Raw genomic sequence first — 15486 nt, forward strand, 5'->3', positions numbered from 1 at the left:
AGTCAGGAACTGATCAGCTGATCGTGGATCCATAATCGACTGAGTTTCAGTGGGAAGGAGCCACCGAAGCTTCAAGGTGTAGAGAGTCTGAAATGACGTCACTTTTTATTAGCAAAGACTCACCTTTTTAAAGTTTTAGTGTTTGTCAGGTGGGAGTGTAAATTTGCTTGAGTTTACCGGGACTGTACTGAGGGCGGCACACCTAACTCCGTCGCCATGGTTACAATAATAAACGCTCATCGCTTGGTTAGGTTCTGGAAAAGATGGTGGTTTGGGTTAAAATAAGTAACTTCCTCAACATTACGATGACCTTTGTTGTCATGGTTACAGTATAAGTTTAGGTAGGAGGTTGTGGTGGATGGATGAATACGACACAGGAGAGCAGTGTTCAATTAAAATCAATCAATCAATTAAAACATAAAAAATCATTAATTTCCTTTGAAGAAATTGTTTGTGGTTTTAGACGTTAACGTTGGAAAAGTAATTAAACTGCTGGAATCACTGTGCACATATGAAGGTAGCTGAGTCAAGAGAAGATGCCTGTAACTTTACCATCACAGGCCTGTACGAACTTGTAAGAACGACACATGCACATACTGGGAACCAGCAGGACTGGAGAAACCTGCTGCTGGTTCCCAGGTCAAAGACATGAAGTGTCGTGACAGAAGATTCATGGCATGTTCTTGTATTCTTGCCAACAAACCAACGAGTGTTCCTTCATCGTGTGCCAGGATTTTCCTTATATTTTGTGTAAATTAAATCAGTTTTAGGGATATAAACTGTTTATTATCTCCAACAGAATCAACAGAAATATTGAAGGTGCTGTTCCAAAAGAAAATTTAAACAACAGTCAAATGTTAATATTAAAATATTCCTTACATCATAGTCTGCATTTACACTCTGCCCCTCCAAGATTAGTTTCACCTGCCCCTCATTATCCCTCCCCCTCTGGTGTATTTAGTCTGTTTTCTTCTCTCAGTGTTCCAGTAGTTTCCACCTTCAAACTGCCAGTAATCAGCTGGATCCTTGGAGCATCTGGGGGGAAGAAATAACAGGAGACACTAAGATTCACTGTAAAGTCCTTAAAAAGTATGATTTGGTTTACCATTACTTTAATAAAGCTTAAACAAATGTAATTTAAATGATCTGTACTGACAAAGAATGCTCTGACCTTCTGTGGCTGCTTTCTAATGTTCCACCGGACTAAACATCAAACACCTGAAGCTCATCTTCACAACTCTGCTGGAGCTCAACAGACTCGCTGTGCGGCCACGATGTAGGAGATACTGACAATGTGCCTGAAAATAATGGAGGAATATTGTCAGTCCGTCAGTCAGTCAGTGCTGCTGTGGTCCAGCCACAAATCTGACCACATAACTCTCTTCTCTGAAACTTCCTCTGGCTGCTTGTTGTGTTCAGGATACAATTGAAACAATCCTCCTGTTGGTCACAAAGCAGCTGCTGGTCCGGCTTCACAGAACATCTCACACATGCTGTTAGTTCACAATCCCAGCAGATCACACGCTGGAAATCTCCATGTGCCTGGAGCATTTTCAAAGTGTAGTGAGATGTGAGAGATTTTTTAAAATGATGGTCCTATTTAAAAGAAAATAGACGTTAAAGCAGAGTGGCTTTAGGGCGTGGCTACCGCGTGATTGACACACAGAGGGACCTGCCTGTTAATCTGGATATGAGGTCAGAGCGATGTGTCAGACATTTGACTTGTTATTGTGTTTTCAGTTCATCAAAGTTAGCTCCAACATGTTGTTTGCCTGTAAATGTCTTGTTCTAAAAGACACTCAGAGGAGTCGGCGGTTCAATTTTTTCCGGTAAGTTCATTTTGTTTGAAGCCTGTTTCTTTGCAAGCCAAAATTAGCCTCCCTGTTAATATCACAGTTCAGGTGAAGATGCACCTTGCTAACCAAGCTACGGTTTATATCTTGATAAGTCATGTGAACGGTGCAACATCTACTGGCCTGAATGCAAAAAGGGTGAATACAAATGTACAAACAAATTGAATGTAAGTATGAGGGAAAGCATGATTGTATTTTATAATCCAAGCATAGATTTATATACTGTAAAAGCAAATTTTCAGTAGATAACTCTGAAATACAACAGATAGAGGTCTTGATCATGACATCATCACTGTGGCTGCTTCACACACTGTTGATAGTATTAATTCATTATTTAAACATTTTAAACTAAAGTTCTGTCATCCAGTGCTGTTGGTCCTCCCCTCCTCTGTTCCTCCCCCTCCTCTGCCTGGACTACCTGTACCCAGGACCAGAGGCTACAGGAAGAGGAAGGTGACCTGAAGCTGCTGTGGCAGAGCGGGGGCGGCTGCCTGGAGGAAAAACCCTCCGGCTGCCAACGTCAAACATCTGCAGCAAGTGTGTCCAACCCAGAAGGATTGACACTGACCTCACTCACATTGCAGGTGTGTCACACTGTGACTGTTGGTGGAAAGACTGTGGAGGAGTGGAGGGAAGAGATGAAGAGAAGACAGGACAACGTTTTCTGTCTTCATTTACAACTTTTAATTGACATAAATTATAATTATTATATTTGATGTGTTGCAGTTGGAGTGGTTGGAGTTAAAGCCAATATAGAAAGTCTTTATTAAAAAGCAGCACTTTTATTACATCTATGAGGCTTGAATCAACAGTAATTAAAAAACAAACAAACACAAAAACAAACAACAAATATTATAATTATAATATAACATTAAAATGTGTTCTTTCATATTTCATAGTATATTTATATATAACTGACTTTTGCTGCCTGAGGATTTGTCTCGTCTGAGTCACTGAGTCATTTTCTAACACCTATTGTGTGGTCGATCTCAAAATAATAGATTAGTTCCGTAAACGCACCATTGCCTTCGGAACCCTAGCACGAGATCTTCTGATTTCCAACCACAAAAGTATCTCCTGAACGCAGCATAGAAAGGACGCATGCGCAGTTCCTGCTTGAATTCGATTGGTCCGTTTCAAACTCAGACCGCGGCTGTGTTGTTGTGTTTAGCTCAACGTCAAGTTAGCACACAAACGACTATTTTTTCGTTTTTATACCTCATGTCCCACATAAAACCGCCAGGTGAGTATCTGTCCTGAGTAATATATCAGCTGTAGTGTCGTGTGTCGAGTTACTTTCAGAACAGTAAACGGACTTTTGTCAAAATACGGTATAAGTATCAGTTGACAGGAGCTAGCTAGCTGGTTAGCATGTTAGCTAATGAACGTGAATACAAAACAAACAATAAAAAATGGCTTTATATATCGACCGAGACAGATGGCGTTAACAAAGTGAGGATTCAGCTCGAGCTCGATGATAAGTAACCAATACTTATTCAATATAAAGTCAACTTTAAACCGTTTTCAGGTGCGGTTTGTGGACCAACTGTTGCTTAACAAAGGTTATTTCAACGCCTGTGCCAAAGTCACGTTAAATCCCTTAACGGTTTATTTAGAATAATAAAAAAAAAAAAAAGTCGATACCAAACCAGTTTCAAAGGGACCAGTTTTTATGAAGGGCGTGACACTCTGCGGGCTAACGTTAGAGCTGCTCCCCTTGAGTTTATGTGACGCCCAAAGTTAGTCCGAGTGACATCACTTGACCTTTTACCTTTTCGATACCTGATTTACTCTTTTTTTTCCTGTTGCAGGATGATGACGGATTTATGCCCGAACAACAGAGCTCAGGTAGAGGTCGACGATTTGAAGAGAGTCCACTCATCAGATTTCTGCACCTTACCGGACTCACAGGTAAACCTGATCAATACTACGATACTGGATTTCTGGGACCGATGCTGATATTAGGGAGTAAAAAAATTAGGATATGTAGGTTTTACTTCAGTCTGTGCTCCAGGTATCAGACAGCAACTCAATCAAATGATTGCACTGTGGCAATTTATTCACGTGCAGGTTTTTACACTAAGTTAAAGAAGAACATAATCAGTATTAACCGTTTTACCCTTGTGTTGTTTTGTTCAAATATCAGCTGGTTCTCTCAGGATAACTGTATGAAACTAGAGAAATCCGTGCAGTTTTTCCCCATAAACATGCTGATGGTATTTTCCATTTCATGGACTTGTGGACTTCTGTGTCAGTAGTTGTTGCACAGCAGCGTGAAAGTCTGATTTCTTTATCTACCACCACCTTATTTAGCACCCATTAGCCCAGCTTCTCCCAGCATGCACTAGGTGTTAGCTGGATGAGCCACATTAACAAACACTGTCTTTCTGTCAACTAGGAAGTGAGGCCGCTCTAACTTCGAAAATTTTGAGATTGCTACTTTTGTGTAATACAGTGTTATTCCAGTTGTTTCCACTTGTCTTTAACTCCTGAACCACCAACTGATGGTTATGTTGTCTACTAATCCAGATGTGAGCTTCAACCTAATGCCAATAAATGTAGTATTTCACTTTCCTTTTGCTGTTTGTGCTTAAACCCTGATCTGTCGTGCAGCGTTGCAGCATCGAGGAGAGAGAACACCTTCAGGTGTACCTCCGAATACGACCCTTCACCTCAGCAGAGAGCAGTAACGGAGAGTCACAGGTAAAAATAAAGAAAAATCAAATAAGCAGGGAGTTGATCAGAAATGAATACCAGTGACTTTGGTAGCTGCTTGGCTTCCTGGCTTGTATTTATTTTTAAAGTCGGCTTTGTTTTCCAGTTGAACTGTTCTGCTATTAAAGGTCAAAGATAAAATCCTTTTTGTTTTGTGTAACAGGACTGTGTTGCCATCGAGCCTCCTGACACGGTTCTGCTGAAGCCTCCCAGTCTGTCGCTCTCGGCGAGGCTGAGCACTGACAGATCACTGCCACAGACCGGACAGCGCTTCCAGTTCTCTCAGGTTTCTGCTTCCTTACAGATTAGAAAGCCAAACAAGTTTTATTTCCTCTGGCCACAGAAAGATTTCTTTTCTTTTCTCAGACTCATGTATTGAAAGAATCACTTTTGAATATGTGGTTATATATGTATACGATCCATTTTGGTGCCTTTGAACCTAAAAACAGGGTCAGAGAAGTTTGACGAATCCCAATTTGAAAGATGTGTTTGCTTCATTTTTAACATTAGCGATAAACTTTCTTTCCATCCTTGAACAGGTGTATGGTCCTGAGACGACACAGAGAGAGCTGTTTGAAGGCACGGTGAAGGATCTGGTGAAAGATGTTCTCGAAGGGGGAAACTCTCTGGTTTTCACTTATGGAGTCACCAACGCCGGGAAGACCTTCACATTCTTAGGTCTGTTCCACTGCCTCATACGTGCAGCGCGACACAGATAAAGACACATGCTCTGCTTTTCAACACTGAGATCTCATTTTTTTGCTGATGAATGATCTAAGTATATTTTACAGGTGTTGCAACTTTAGTTAGTGTAGATTCTGCTTTGTTTGGTCTCTTTGTTTAGTTTATTTCTATCTGGAACGTTTAACGATGAGAGAAACGCCATAAACTTCCACACAGTCCAACGATTTGCTCCCGTCACCTTAGGTCCAGATGCTGATGCAGGTATCCTGCCCAGGTCTCTTGATGTGATCTTCAGCAGCATCGATGAACAGGTTTTCCCTGGGATGAGCATCAAACCTCACCGCTGCCGAGAGTTCACGCGTCTCACCAGGGAGCAGCAGGCCGAGGAGGCGCTGTTCAAGAGAAACCTCTTCAAGCTGTTGAAAGAGGTAACGTGGCCGTCCGGTCTGCCTGTTTAGACCTGTCTGTCTAAGTGTTTGTTTTTGTGTCTTGTTTGATATGTTTTATAATTTCCACTGCTCTAAAATGTGCCATATATAAATAAACTTGTCATGTTTCCTCTTTCAGAGTGAGAGGAGCAACGCCAGCATTTTGAACGTGACCAATAAGACTCTCCTTGAAGGCAAGATTTACATTTGTCTTTTAATCTGTTTATCTGTTAATTAGTTAGTGGGTTTTTCTCTGTTTCTTGCACTGCAGGTGTAAATCAGCAGCGACACCAGCTGTGCACTGTTGATAAAGTTTAATTATTCTGTTTATATTTACAAAATGTAAAACCTCGGCAGTTTGGATTTTTGTAGTTTTCACTGTGGTTTTAAATAGTTTTATTCTGTATAAAGGTGAAGTATAAAGTTAAGTGTTTCCTCTAGGATTTTTTTCAGCAGTGGGGGGGCTTACTCTCCGGGGGGGGGGGGGGGGGGGGGTCCAATGTCAATAAAAATAAATACCTTTGGTTTGTGAAAAATAAATGTTACTTCAACTCTAACCAGTTGAAAATGTAAAAAGTAAAAAATAAATAAATGTGATGTGGCGGTGGTGCATTTGCAACAATAAAAAAAAAAAAGAAATTTGAAGGCGTGGCGGCTATGATTTAGCAGTGGCTAAATGAATGTAGAGGAAACACTGAAGCTACTGCTGTTATTTTATCCACTATAATGAGGGATTTTTAATGTTTTGCAGCTCCCTCCATCCTGGGGACGTCTGTAGCAGCAGAGGACAGAATCAGCCTGGAGGTGGAAACAAACACCAAGTTCTCCGTCTGGGTTTCCTTCTGTGAAATCTACAACGAGAACATTCACGACCTCCTGGAGGTGGCGCCCAGCGCGGCCCCGCGGAGGACAGTGCTGCGCCTGTCGCAGGACGTCAAGGGCAACGCTTTTGTCAAAGGTTTGAAATGAAACCTCTGTTTTCTTACAACCGCTCCAACGTGTTACTGAACACTGGGACAAACGCACACGTTAACGGTGGGAAACTTCTTCAACTTCAAAACAGCAAAAGTTCACGTGAATGTTCTGTTGGTGTGTCTGTGTTCAGACCTGCGTTGGGTTCAGGTGAACAGTGCAGAAGAGGCTTACAAGGTGATGAAGCTGGGCAAGAGGAACCAGAGCTTCTCCTCCACCCGACTCAACCAGCTCTCCAGCAGGAGGTGAGCACGACACGCAGCAGCACCGAGTGCAAAAATCTAATAATAATAATAATATAAATGATTTATTCCTACATCACCAACGATACTAGGAACCTTTGGTGTGTTCTGTTTATCTCACTACTTCTTATTTTCAGCTATAGTTGTAGTCACAATGAAATAAACACAGCTCACATTAAAAAGATTGATTACACCATTTTAATTCTCTCTCTGCAGTCACAGTATTTTCTCCATCCGTGTTTTGAGGATCGAGGACATCGGGACTCCGAGGGTTCACACAGTCAGTGAGTGAGTGAAACTTCAGATTTAACTGGCAGCGCTGCACAATAAAGTCTGGTAAACATTCAATAATGTTGAACGTGAATGTAAAGATTTTGTTTTTGTGTAAGGTGTCGTCTTCTTTACCTGGATGAATGTGTTTGTCGTCAGGTTGTGTCTGTGTGACCTGGCCGGCTCCGAGCGTTGCGCCAAGACCCAGAATAAAGGCGAGCGTCTGAAAGAAGCGGGAAACATCAACACCTCGCTGCTCATCCTGGGAAAATGCATCAACGCACTGCGACACAACCAGCAGGCCAAGTGAGATCATGACCCGTCAACTTTCTTTTCTCCTACAGCTTCTACTGCTGTGTGATTATTATGTCTCTCTTTAACCTCCAAAAACAAAACAAAGGAAAAGATAAACCCACTTTTCAGAAATATTTTTCTCAGGAGTTTGTGGAGTCACCAACACTTTTGCTGTCACAACTTCACGATCATATGCGTCTGTCGGATTATTTTTGTAATGAATGCATCTTTAAATCAGTTTAAGACTGCAGCGTCTCCACATATATCGAAGCTAACCGTGTGTCTGCTCCCGCCGTCAGGCTGCTTCTGCATGTTCCCTTCAGGGAGAGCAAGCTGACCCACTACCTGCAGGGCTTCTTCTGTGGTCGAGGTAAAGCTTGTATGATCGTCAACATCAACCAGTGCGCCTCCATGTACGACGAGACGCTCAACGTCCTCAAGTTCTCTGCTGTGGCGCAGAAGGTGCGTATTTTATTTTCTCTTTTTATCGTGCGTTCATTCAATCAATCAGTCAGGAGCTAACCCGACTCTGTTTCCAGGTTGTGGTTCTGTCCACACGGCCCCCTCCCATCATCCCCCAGAGATCTGCCAGCGAGGCATCCGTCATCACCAACAGCGGTGAGAAGAGGGCTGCCCGGAGCAGCAGGAGGAGCTCCTTGAATGGCTGGGAAAGCAGCCTGGAGGATGTGCAGGTGGGTTGAGGGTCCTCGTTCACTACTTTTTTATTTTTACAGCTCTTGAATCATAACAAGTGAAATCATGGTGTTATTAAAACGTGTTCTCCAGGAGGATGTGGGCGATGAGTGTGAGGAAGAAGACAGCCTGATGGAAGTAACCGTGGATCAGACAGGCAATGAAGAAGACGAAGACAAAATTCTCCTGAGTAAAAAGATGCACCAGGTCAGTCTCCTCGTGTTTTACCGTATCATTAAAGGAGAGAAGAGATTTTTAGATTCCTGCACAGAGTGAAACATCAGGGAGGCAAGAAAACATTTAGAGAAGATAATGACTTGTGTTTCAGGAGTACTGGAGAGGCCCAACCGTCTTTACTAAACTTTTCACTGTTCCCTGCTTTATATGATTCTGCCTCCACACTGTGAACAGGAAGGAGGTCGGGAGGTGGGAAAGAAAGTATTGTAGATACGAGGTTTCATGTTTGGATTTTCTCTCATGTTTCTACTGGCGCCGCGTCATATGACGGCCGTGTGTTGCCCGTGTTCAGCAGTGTTACTGAAATAACAGGACGTGGTTGTGTGTGCGGCTCCTCAGAGGCAGGTGGCGCTGTTGAAGCAGCTGCAGGTGCAGCTGAAGAAGGAGCGGGCCGAGAGTCTGCTCCTGGAGGCGCGAGTGAGAGAGGAGATCAGCAGAGAGTTCTCCGAGCTTTTCTCTGAGATGCAGAACGACTACAGGTGAGACATTTCTTCTTCTTCTTCTTCTTGTTTTATAATGCACATGTCCACCTGTGGTCTGTAACTGCACCGCCTCCCATTCATGTGATTACCAGAGTTTTCCCAGTTTTACAGGCCTGTTAGTGTGTTCATGATTTGCAGATTTTCATAATAAAAGCATCAGTCATATGTTTTAATTTAATACTTTACAGAACAATACATTGTCTGACATAAGAACTCACACCCTAAAAAATAAATAAAAGTAATTAGAATTAGAATGAATAAATAGAGAGACTCACATTTCTCACAGAGGCGTTTACAGCATGAAGGTGTTTGGAGGGAATATAACCGACAGTTTCAGAGACAGTCCATTATAACGACACAGTTTTCCATCAACATATTATTTAACAGTCGTCCACCTTTGTGTAAAAGCGTCTGTTTTCACCTGTAGACTCGCAGCCGTTCGTTCAGGCTCTGAACCCACTGAGTTACGGTTGGAGGTTTTGTATCTTTCCACTTCATCGATATTATTTTCTCGTAAATCAGAATAAATATTCGCTTTACATTTCTGTGATCTGCGTCATACTCCTCGTCAGGTCCAGCTCCTAACAAACTTCTTTTCCAGAGTCATTGGGCTGACCCTAAAGATACGCCTTGCTTTTTCAAATGTCATATAAGTGTGTGTGTGTGTGTGTGTGTGTGTGTGTGTGTGTGTGTGTGTGTGTGTGTGTTTGTTTGTTTTTGTTCAGTGACCGTCTGGGGAGAGAGCGGGAAATCCTGGAGGAGCGAGCGGAGAGGAGGCTCGAGATCTTCAAGAACCTTATTGACAAAATGGCCAAAGCTGGAACCGGTCACAACGCAAACGTCATGGTAACACAACCTCTCTCTCTCTCTCCCTCTGTCTCTCTCTCTCCCTCTGTCTCGCTCTCTCCCTCTGTCTCTCTCTCTCCCTCTGTCTCTGTCTCTCTCTCTCTCCCTCTCCCTCTCCATCTCTCTCTCCCTCTGTCTCTGTCTCGCTCTCTCCCTCTCTCTGTCTCTGTCTCTCTCTCCCTCTGTCTCTGTCTCTCCCTCTCCATCTCTCTCCCTCTCTCTCCCTCTGTCACTCTCCCTCTCTCTCTCCACACACACACAAACACAAACCCAAACACTTATATTGTGGGAATGTGCTCGCTAATCTCCCTGATTAATTTCTCTCATGTTCACTTCCTCCTGCAGGACAAATCTCTGGACTCCTTCTCCTCTGACCTGGCGGGTATAAAGGAGGCCGCTGAAGCTGCTCATAAGTGTCTGGACTCGGGCCAAGCGGGGCGTCGTGGAGACGGGAGCGACGCCGTGGAGGAACTGGAGAGGAAGGTGTTGGAACTGACCAAGCACCAGCAGATGGCTCACAAACACAATGGTAAACGCACATGAGAGTCCATCAGCGTGTTGTGGGGTCCAGAGGATATTTCTTCATAGGAAAGTAGTTCTACGTGTGTTCTGTGGATTAGAGACTGGAAGGAAACTCTACATTAACATGCGTCTCAGGTGAACAAGTGTTCAGCTCTGAGTTTGTCAGTTCACACCTGGAGTTAAAATGCGTCTCCAGTGAGTGAGGTTCCTCTTCCCATGTCAGTCCTCGATGCATCTTGGGTGTGTTCACACCTGAACCTAGTGCTGACCACTTGTGATCGGATCACCTGAGACAGATGTTGATACCAGGGCTGATCCTCTGCTGATCTTTTTCAAATGTAAATTTTCAGTGTTTTTGAGAACCACAAAAAAAATTAAATTCACAACTTGATAAAATCTCTATTTGTATGGAAAGAAAGATAGATAGATAGATAGATAGATAGATAGATAGATAGATAGATAGATAGATAGATAGATAGATACTTTATTGATCCCCTAGGGGAAACTCATGGATGACATGTTATGGACATCTAAAAGTTGTCGTCGTACAAAATATTTCAGTGAGACTTTGAGTGTGTTTGTCTCTGACTGACTGTAACAGCACATTGAATATAGAAATGTTAATAATTAGACGACCTACACATTAGCATCATAAACTCGCTTTGACCCTGTAACGTGTTTTTAAAGTGATAGAGACTCTCTTGAATACCAGTGTGTGTTTCCTGTGTTGGTGAAGGAGAAACCAGCGGAGAGGAGGATGAGGAGAAAAGGAGGCTCCTCTTCCAGCTCCAGGAGAAGTCGTCACAGATTGTCCTGCTGGAGAAACGAGTGGAGGACCTGCAGAGGGAGGCGGAGCCGAGCTCGCAGGGCCGCCGCCCCCTGAGAGACCGGCTGCAGGTTAGCGTGACTTTCCGACCCCGAGTCTGTCCTCTGGCTTACACACTATTAGCCCGATGTTTGTAACCGGGTGACGGGCTTACTCATCTAGGTCAGCTGGGTGAGCATCGAAAATATGTGACTGTATTTACTGAGAGAGAGAATATAACATGATGACATCATGTCTACTCCATGTGCATGCAGAAGATGAATAATGTGGGTTTAGCAGGTGATGCACTGTGTTTTAATTATATTCAGAACCAGTTGAGGTTCTACCTGCAGCCACAGGAAACAAGGTGCAATCAGCTGTTTACAATATCAGCCCAACAAATCCAAAACCTGCCCTTTAAATCATCAATGTTTCAAGTAATTATTAATTATTAAATATATGAATTTAAAATATACCAGATTCTCTCTTCTTTTCTTTTATTGATTCCTGGTGCAAAGGAATCAATCAGTCAGTTGTGTTTTGGCAGCTGCTTCTCTGATCTGGGAAGTTCGAGTCTTTGTGTTTGTTTTGTCCCTTTTGAAATAAAGGAAATAAACTTTAATAAACTCTGACACTAATGTTTCATCTATGTTTACCTGTGTCATCTGTTTAAACACTAAAATAGTAATTAATCAGTGTGTCCTCACACCCAGGAGGCGTTGACCTCCCTCGAGGAGGAGCAGAAGGCCAGAGAAGACGCCCTCACCGCTCTGGAGTACCAGACGGTCGGCAAAGAGGAGGCACTGGCTTCCTTAGAGGAGGAGAGGAAAGCGAGGGAGGAGACCCTCGCCACACTCGGGGAGGTGAGGCGAGGCAGAGGGGAGGTCGAAGCCTCGCTCGATGAAGAGAGGAGAGACAAAGAGAAAGCCGTGGCAGGCCTCGCAGAAGAGAGGCGGCGCAGAGAGGAGGCGCTTGCTGCTCTGGAGGAGGCTCGGTCGGCTCTGGAGACGGAGAGGAAGGAGAGAGGAAAGAAGCAGCAGGAGGGCGAAGCGCTTCAGCAGGAAGTCAGAGAGCTGACTGACAAACTGGAAGCTGCAGAACGCCAGGTGGGTCATGGTGTAGTTTTTTAACCATATGCTAAAATGAAACTAAATCCTCCACCAAACAGAAGAAGTTAACCTCCTTGAAAACCAGGGTTTGTAGTTTTGGGGATGGAGCTGGAAATGATCCTCATGTAAATATACCGTTAGTGCTGAATGTGTAGAGAGGTCTGACGTTTGAGTTCTTCCTTACACGAATAAAAGAAAGTGATGTTTGTGGAAATGACTGCAGGTGACGAGCGAGACGGAGAGAGCCGAACGAGCGCTGGTCCAGCTGCAGTCTGCTCGGAAACATCTGGATGACCACTCCAAGCAGATCCAGGAGAAGACGTCCCAGATCCACACCCTGACGCAGGAAGCTGAAGGCCTGACGCAGGAACTGCAGACCACCGCAGCGTCGTCTGACGGCGTCAGCGCTCGGCTGAGAGACGAAGTGTCGGAGCTCAGGAAGAATCTGGCTGACGAAAAGGAGAAAAGCGAGAGAAGTCGCAGACGAATGCCGGAGCTGGAGCGTGAGCTCGCACAGGCAAAGGAACAGCTGGCGCACAAGCAACAGCTGGAAGAGTTTAATGAGAAGCTCAGTCAACAGAACGAAGCTTCAAAACAGCAAATTGAAGAGCTGAGAAAGAAGCTTGAGGAGCAAGAGGAGCTCCGCTCCAAGCTTGAATGTCAAGAGCTCGCTTCCAGAGAAGAAGTCGAACAGCTGAGAGCAAAACTGGAGGAACAAACGCAGGCCTCAGAAAAGCAGGTGGAGGATCTCAACGAGAAGCTGCGAGAGCAGAAAGCGGAGTCACAACAGCTGCTGGAGGAGCTTGAACACAAACTGAGCGAACAGAAAGAAACCTCCGACAAACTCTTAGACGATCTGAAGCGGAGGATTAGTGAACAGGAGCAAACTGCAGAGCAGCTCAAGGCCGAGCGAGGAGAGGCTAAAGGTTCGAGCAGTTCCTGCAGCGCTGCTGCTGAAGAAGAGCTCAAGAGTTTGAACTCTGATCTCCAGGCAGAGGTGGCGTCCCTGAGGGCAAAGCTCTCCAACATGGAGGAAACAAAGGAGTCTCCGTGCAAACCCGAAGCTCAGCGAGCCTCTTCAGAGACGGAGAGAACGCTAAAGGAAAAGGACGGACAGATGGAGGAGAAGCTAGCAGAGGCGGAGAAAGCGTCCGCAGAGAGAGAGGCAGAGCTGCAGAAAAAGCTGCTGGAGGCAGGAGCGCAGGTAAGAACCCTGCAGAAGAGCCTGAAGGAGGCGCAGGAGCGGCGGGAGGAGGAGGAGAGCCAGGCGGTCCAGGAGGCCCGGCGCAGGGAGGCGGAGCGGCGCCGGGAGCTGCTGGCCGTCGCACATGAGGCCATCGCTCAGAAGGACGAGGAGCTGGAGAAGAGAGCCGAGGAGATCAGCAGGTAACCGACGTCTCTTTATATATCTTTTATTTTTAGTTTATTTTATTATATTATTATTATTTTTTTTTTTTCATTTTTATTTATTTTATTTATTAATTTTATTTTTTAATTTCTTTAGTTTCTATAGTTATTTATTTGTTTACTTACTGACATCTATTTTTCTCTTATTCATCTATTTACTATCTATTATCTTATCTGTGTATTTACTGAGTTATTTTGGGATTGTTTCACCCAGGTGCCGTCCAGGTGAAGTGGGTGGAGACTCTAGTATTAAGGGGTAAATAAAAACCCTCTTTCAGGCAGCGACATGTTTTTAAGTTATGAGGAAACATAATAATAAAGATTTGATCACAAAACAATAAAAAGGCTAAGCAGTTAAGGTCAGCTGATAATGTTACTGATGCTAAAGCTGATGTGGTTTAAACTAAAGAAATTAAAGTCCTCACCTGTAAACCAGAGGTTGAAGTCATAAATAATTCTGGGCTGTTCTGTTTGTGGCAGAGGCTGTTTATTTCAGAGTCAATATATTAGTTTTAAATAGTAAGAAAAACAACAACAACAACAACAACAACAGAAAAGCAAAAACAAAGAAGCTTTAAATTCCTGTGACACAAGATCAACTTTGTCTGTTCTTCTTCACCCAAACTATATTCTTTTCACTGGTAGGCTGCTGTTTTCATTATTTCTTAAGATTTTAATAGTTTGATAAACGACGTGAAATGTTTTCTGAAATACTCAAGAAAGAGGTAATTATATATAATATTTAGCAAGTTTTGTCTCAGTGCTGGCGTTTAATGCTAATATGTTTAATATCTAAAGTGTAATGCTGTTATAATGGAGTCCATCAGTTTAACTGTCAGGAAACAGCGTCTCCAGATTACAGTATATATTGTTCTGTTGGTAATTATCTCTCTGTATTACCTCCACTCATCTTTTCTCCACTAAACTATATTAGTTTGTCATTGTGAAATAGATTTTTCCCTCCATTATCTCACCTGTCCTCCCTCCACAGGTAGCTCAGGGTCCAGGGAGAGTTGTTTTAATTCAAAGTCTCAGGAGCCTCGATGTTGCTCCGCACCACAATGCACCTCCCTGTCTCAGCCTCTCATTGTTATCTCGTCTCATTCCTCCAGACTAAAAGAAAGCGCCAAACGGGACTCAGAGAAAGTCAAGAGCCTCGGCGTCGACCTCCAGAGGAAAGAGGACGACACCTCAGACCTCCGAGAGAAACTGGCCGACTACAAGAAGCAGATCCAGCAGGTCCAGAAGGAGGTACACACTCCATTTACCTGCAGCCTGAAATGATTCAGTGATTCAAACTGTTGCAGTCCTTTACTCTTTTTAAAGCTCGCTCTATTTATTTATTTATTTATTTAGCTTGAAATGCCACATCACCGGATACTAAAACACTTGTACTTCCTGACAAGTTTTTATCCGAGTGCCATTAGAGAAATAGTACATGCACCTATTCTACTTTTATACCTGTTTTTATACTATTTATTGTTAGTTTTTATTCGTTTATACGGACTGTCATGTGTCTGCTTGTCTGTAGTTGTGGTGACTGAACGACTGTGTTGCTGTTTTTTCCCTGAAGATTTCGGCCATGAGAGAAGAGGAGAAGCTTTTGAGGCAGAAACTGTCTGACGTGGAGAAAAGCAAGAAGCAGCTTCAGTCTGAGGTCGCCGGCAGAGACAGAACCATCCAGCAGCTCAAACTGGTGACGTCATCCGTCTTTTGCATCTTCTTGTTGTGTGATTGATTTCCCGCCGGCTGCCTTCGTGCTGGTGCTCTGCACGATGTTTTACTCTCCTCCTCTTTCCCGCTCTTTAGGAACAATCATCCGAGGCCAAGTCCGACCAGACGCTGCAGCTCTACCAGAAGTCCTGTAAAGGTAAAACACGTGTGACTTTCAGTCCCTCCAGAAAGCCGCGATGTCTCGATCGCAATG

The 15486-nt window shown here is 43.8% G+C and overlaps 1 protein-coding gene across 1 annotated transcript in view; it reads left to right on the forward strand.

Moving 5' to 3' along the window:
• Positions 1–5496: 5496 nt before the first annotated feature.
• LOC130181458 (kinesin-like protein KIF20B) overlaps positions 5497–15486 on the forward strand; it is a 38900-nt gene continuing 28910 nt past the window's right edge. The window contains exons 1-18 of the mRNA XM_056395694.1: positions 5497–5680; positions 5820–5874; positions 6432–6638; positions 6786–6897; positions 7111–7182; positions 7324–7470; positions 7758–7920; positions 7998–8150; positions 8245–8358; positions 8728–8867; positions 9596–9716; positions 10062–10245; positions 10975–11135; positions 11757–12149; positions 12376–13538; positions 14672–14810; positions 15133–15255; positions 15369–15429. Coding sequence (XP_056251669.1) covers positions 5576–5680; positions 5820–5874; positions 6432–6638; positions 6786–6897; positions 7111–7182; positions 7324–7470; positions 7758–7920; positions 7998–8150; positions 8245–8358; positions 8728–8867; positions 9596–9716; positions 10062–10245; positions 10975–11135; positions 11757–12149; positions 12376–13538; positions 14672–14810; positions 15133–15255; positions 15369–15429 — 3613 coding nt within the window. The 5' untranslated portion in view covers positions 5497–5575. The remainder of the gene's footprint in view (positions 5681–5819; positions 5875–6431; positions 6639–6785; positions 6898–7110; positions 7183–7323; positions 7471–7757; positions 7921–7997; positions 8151–8244; positions 8359–8727; positions 8868–9595; positions 9717–10061; positions 10246–10974; positions 11136–11756; positions 12150–12375; positions 13539–14671; positions 14811–15132; positions 15256–15368; positions 15430–15486) is intronic.

This window comes from Seriola aureovittata, chromosome 14, assembly GCF_021018895.1.
Source record: "Seriola aureovittata isolate HTS-2021-v1 ecotype China chromosome 14, ASM2101889v1, whole genome shotgun sequence".
NCBI lineage: Eukaryota > Metazoa > Chordata > Actinopteri > Carangiformes > Carangidae > Seriola > Seriola aureovittata.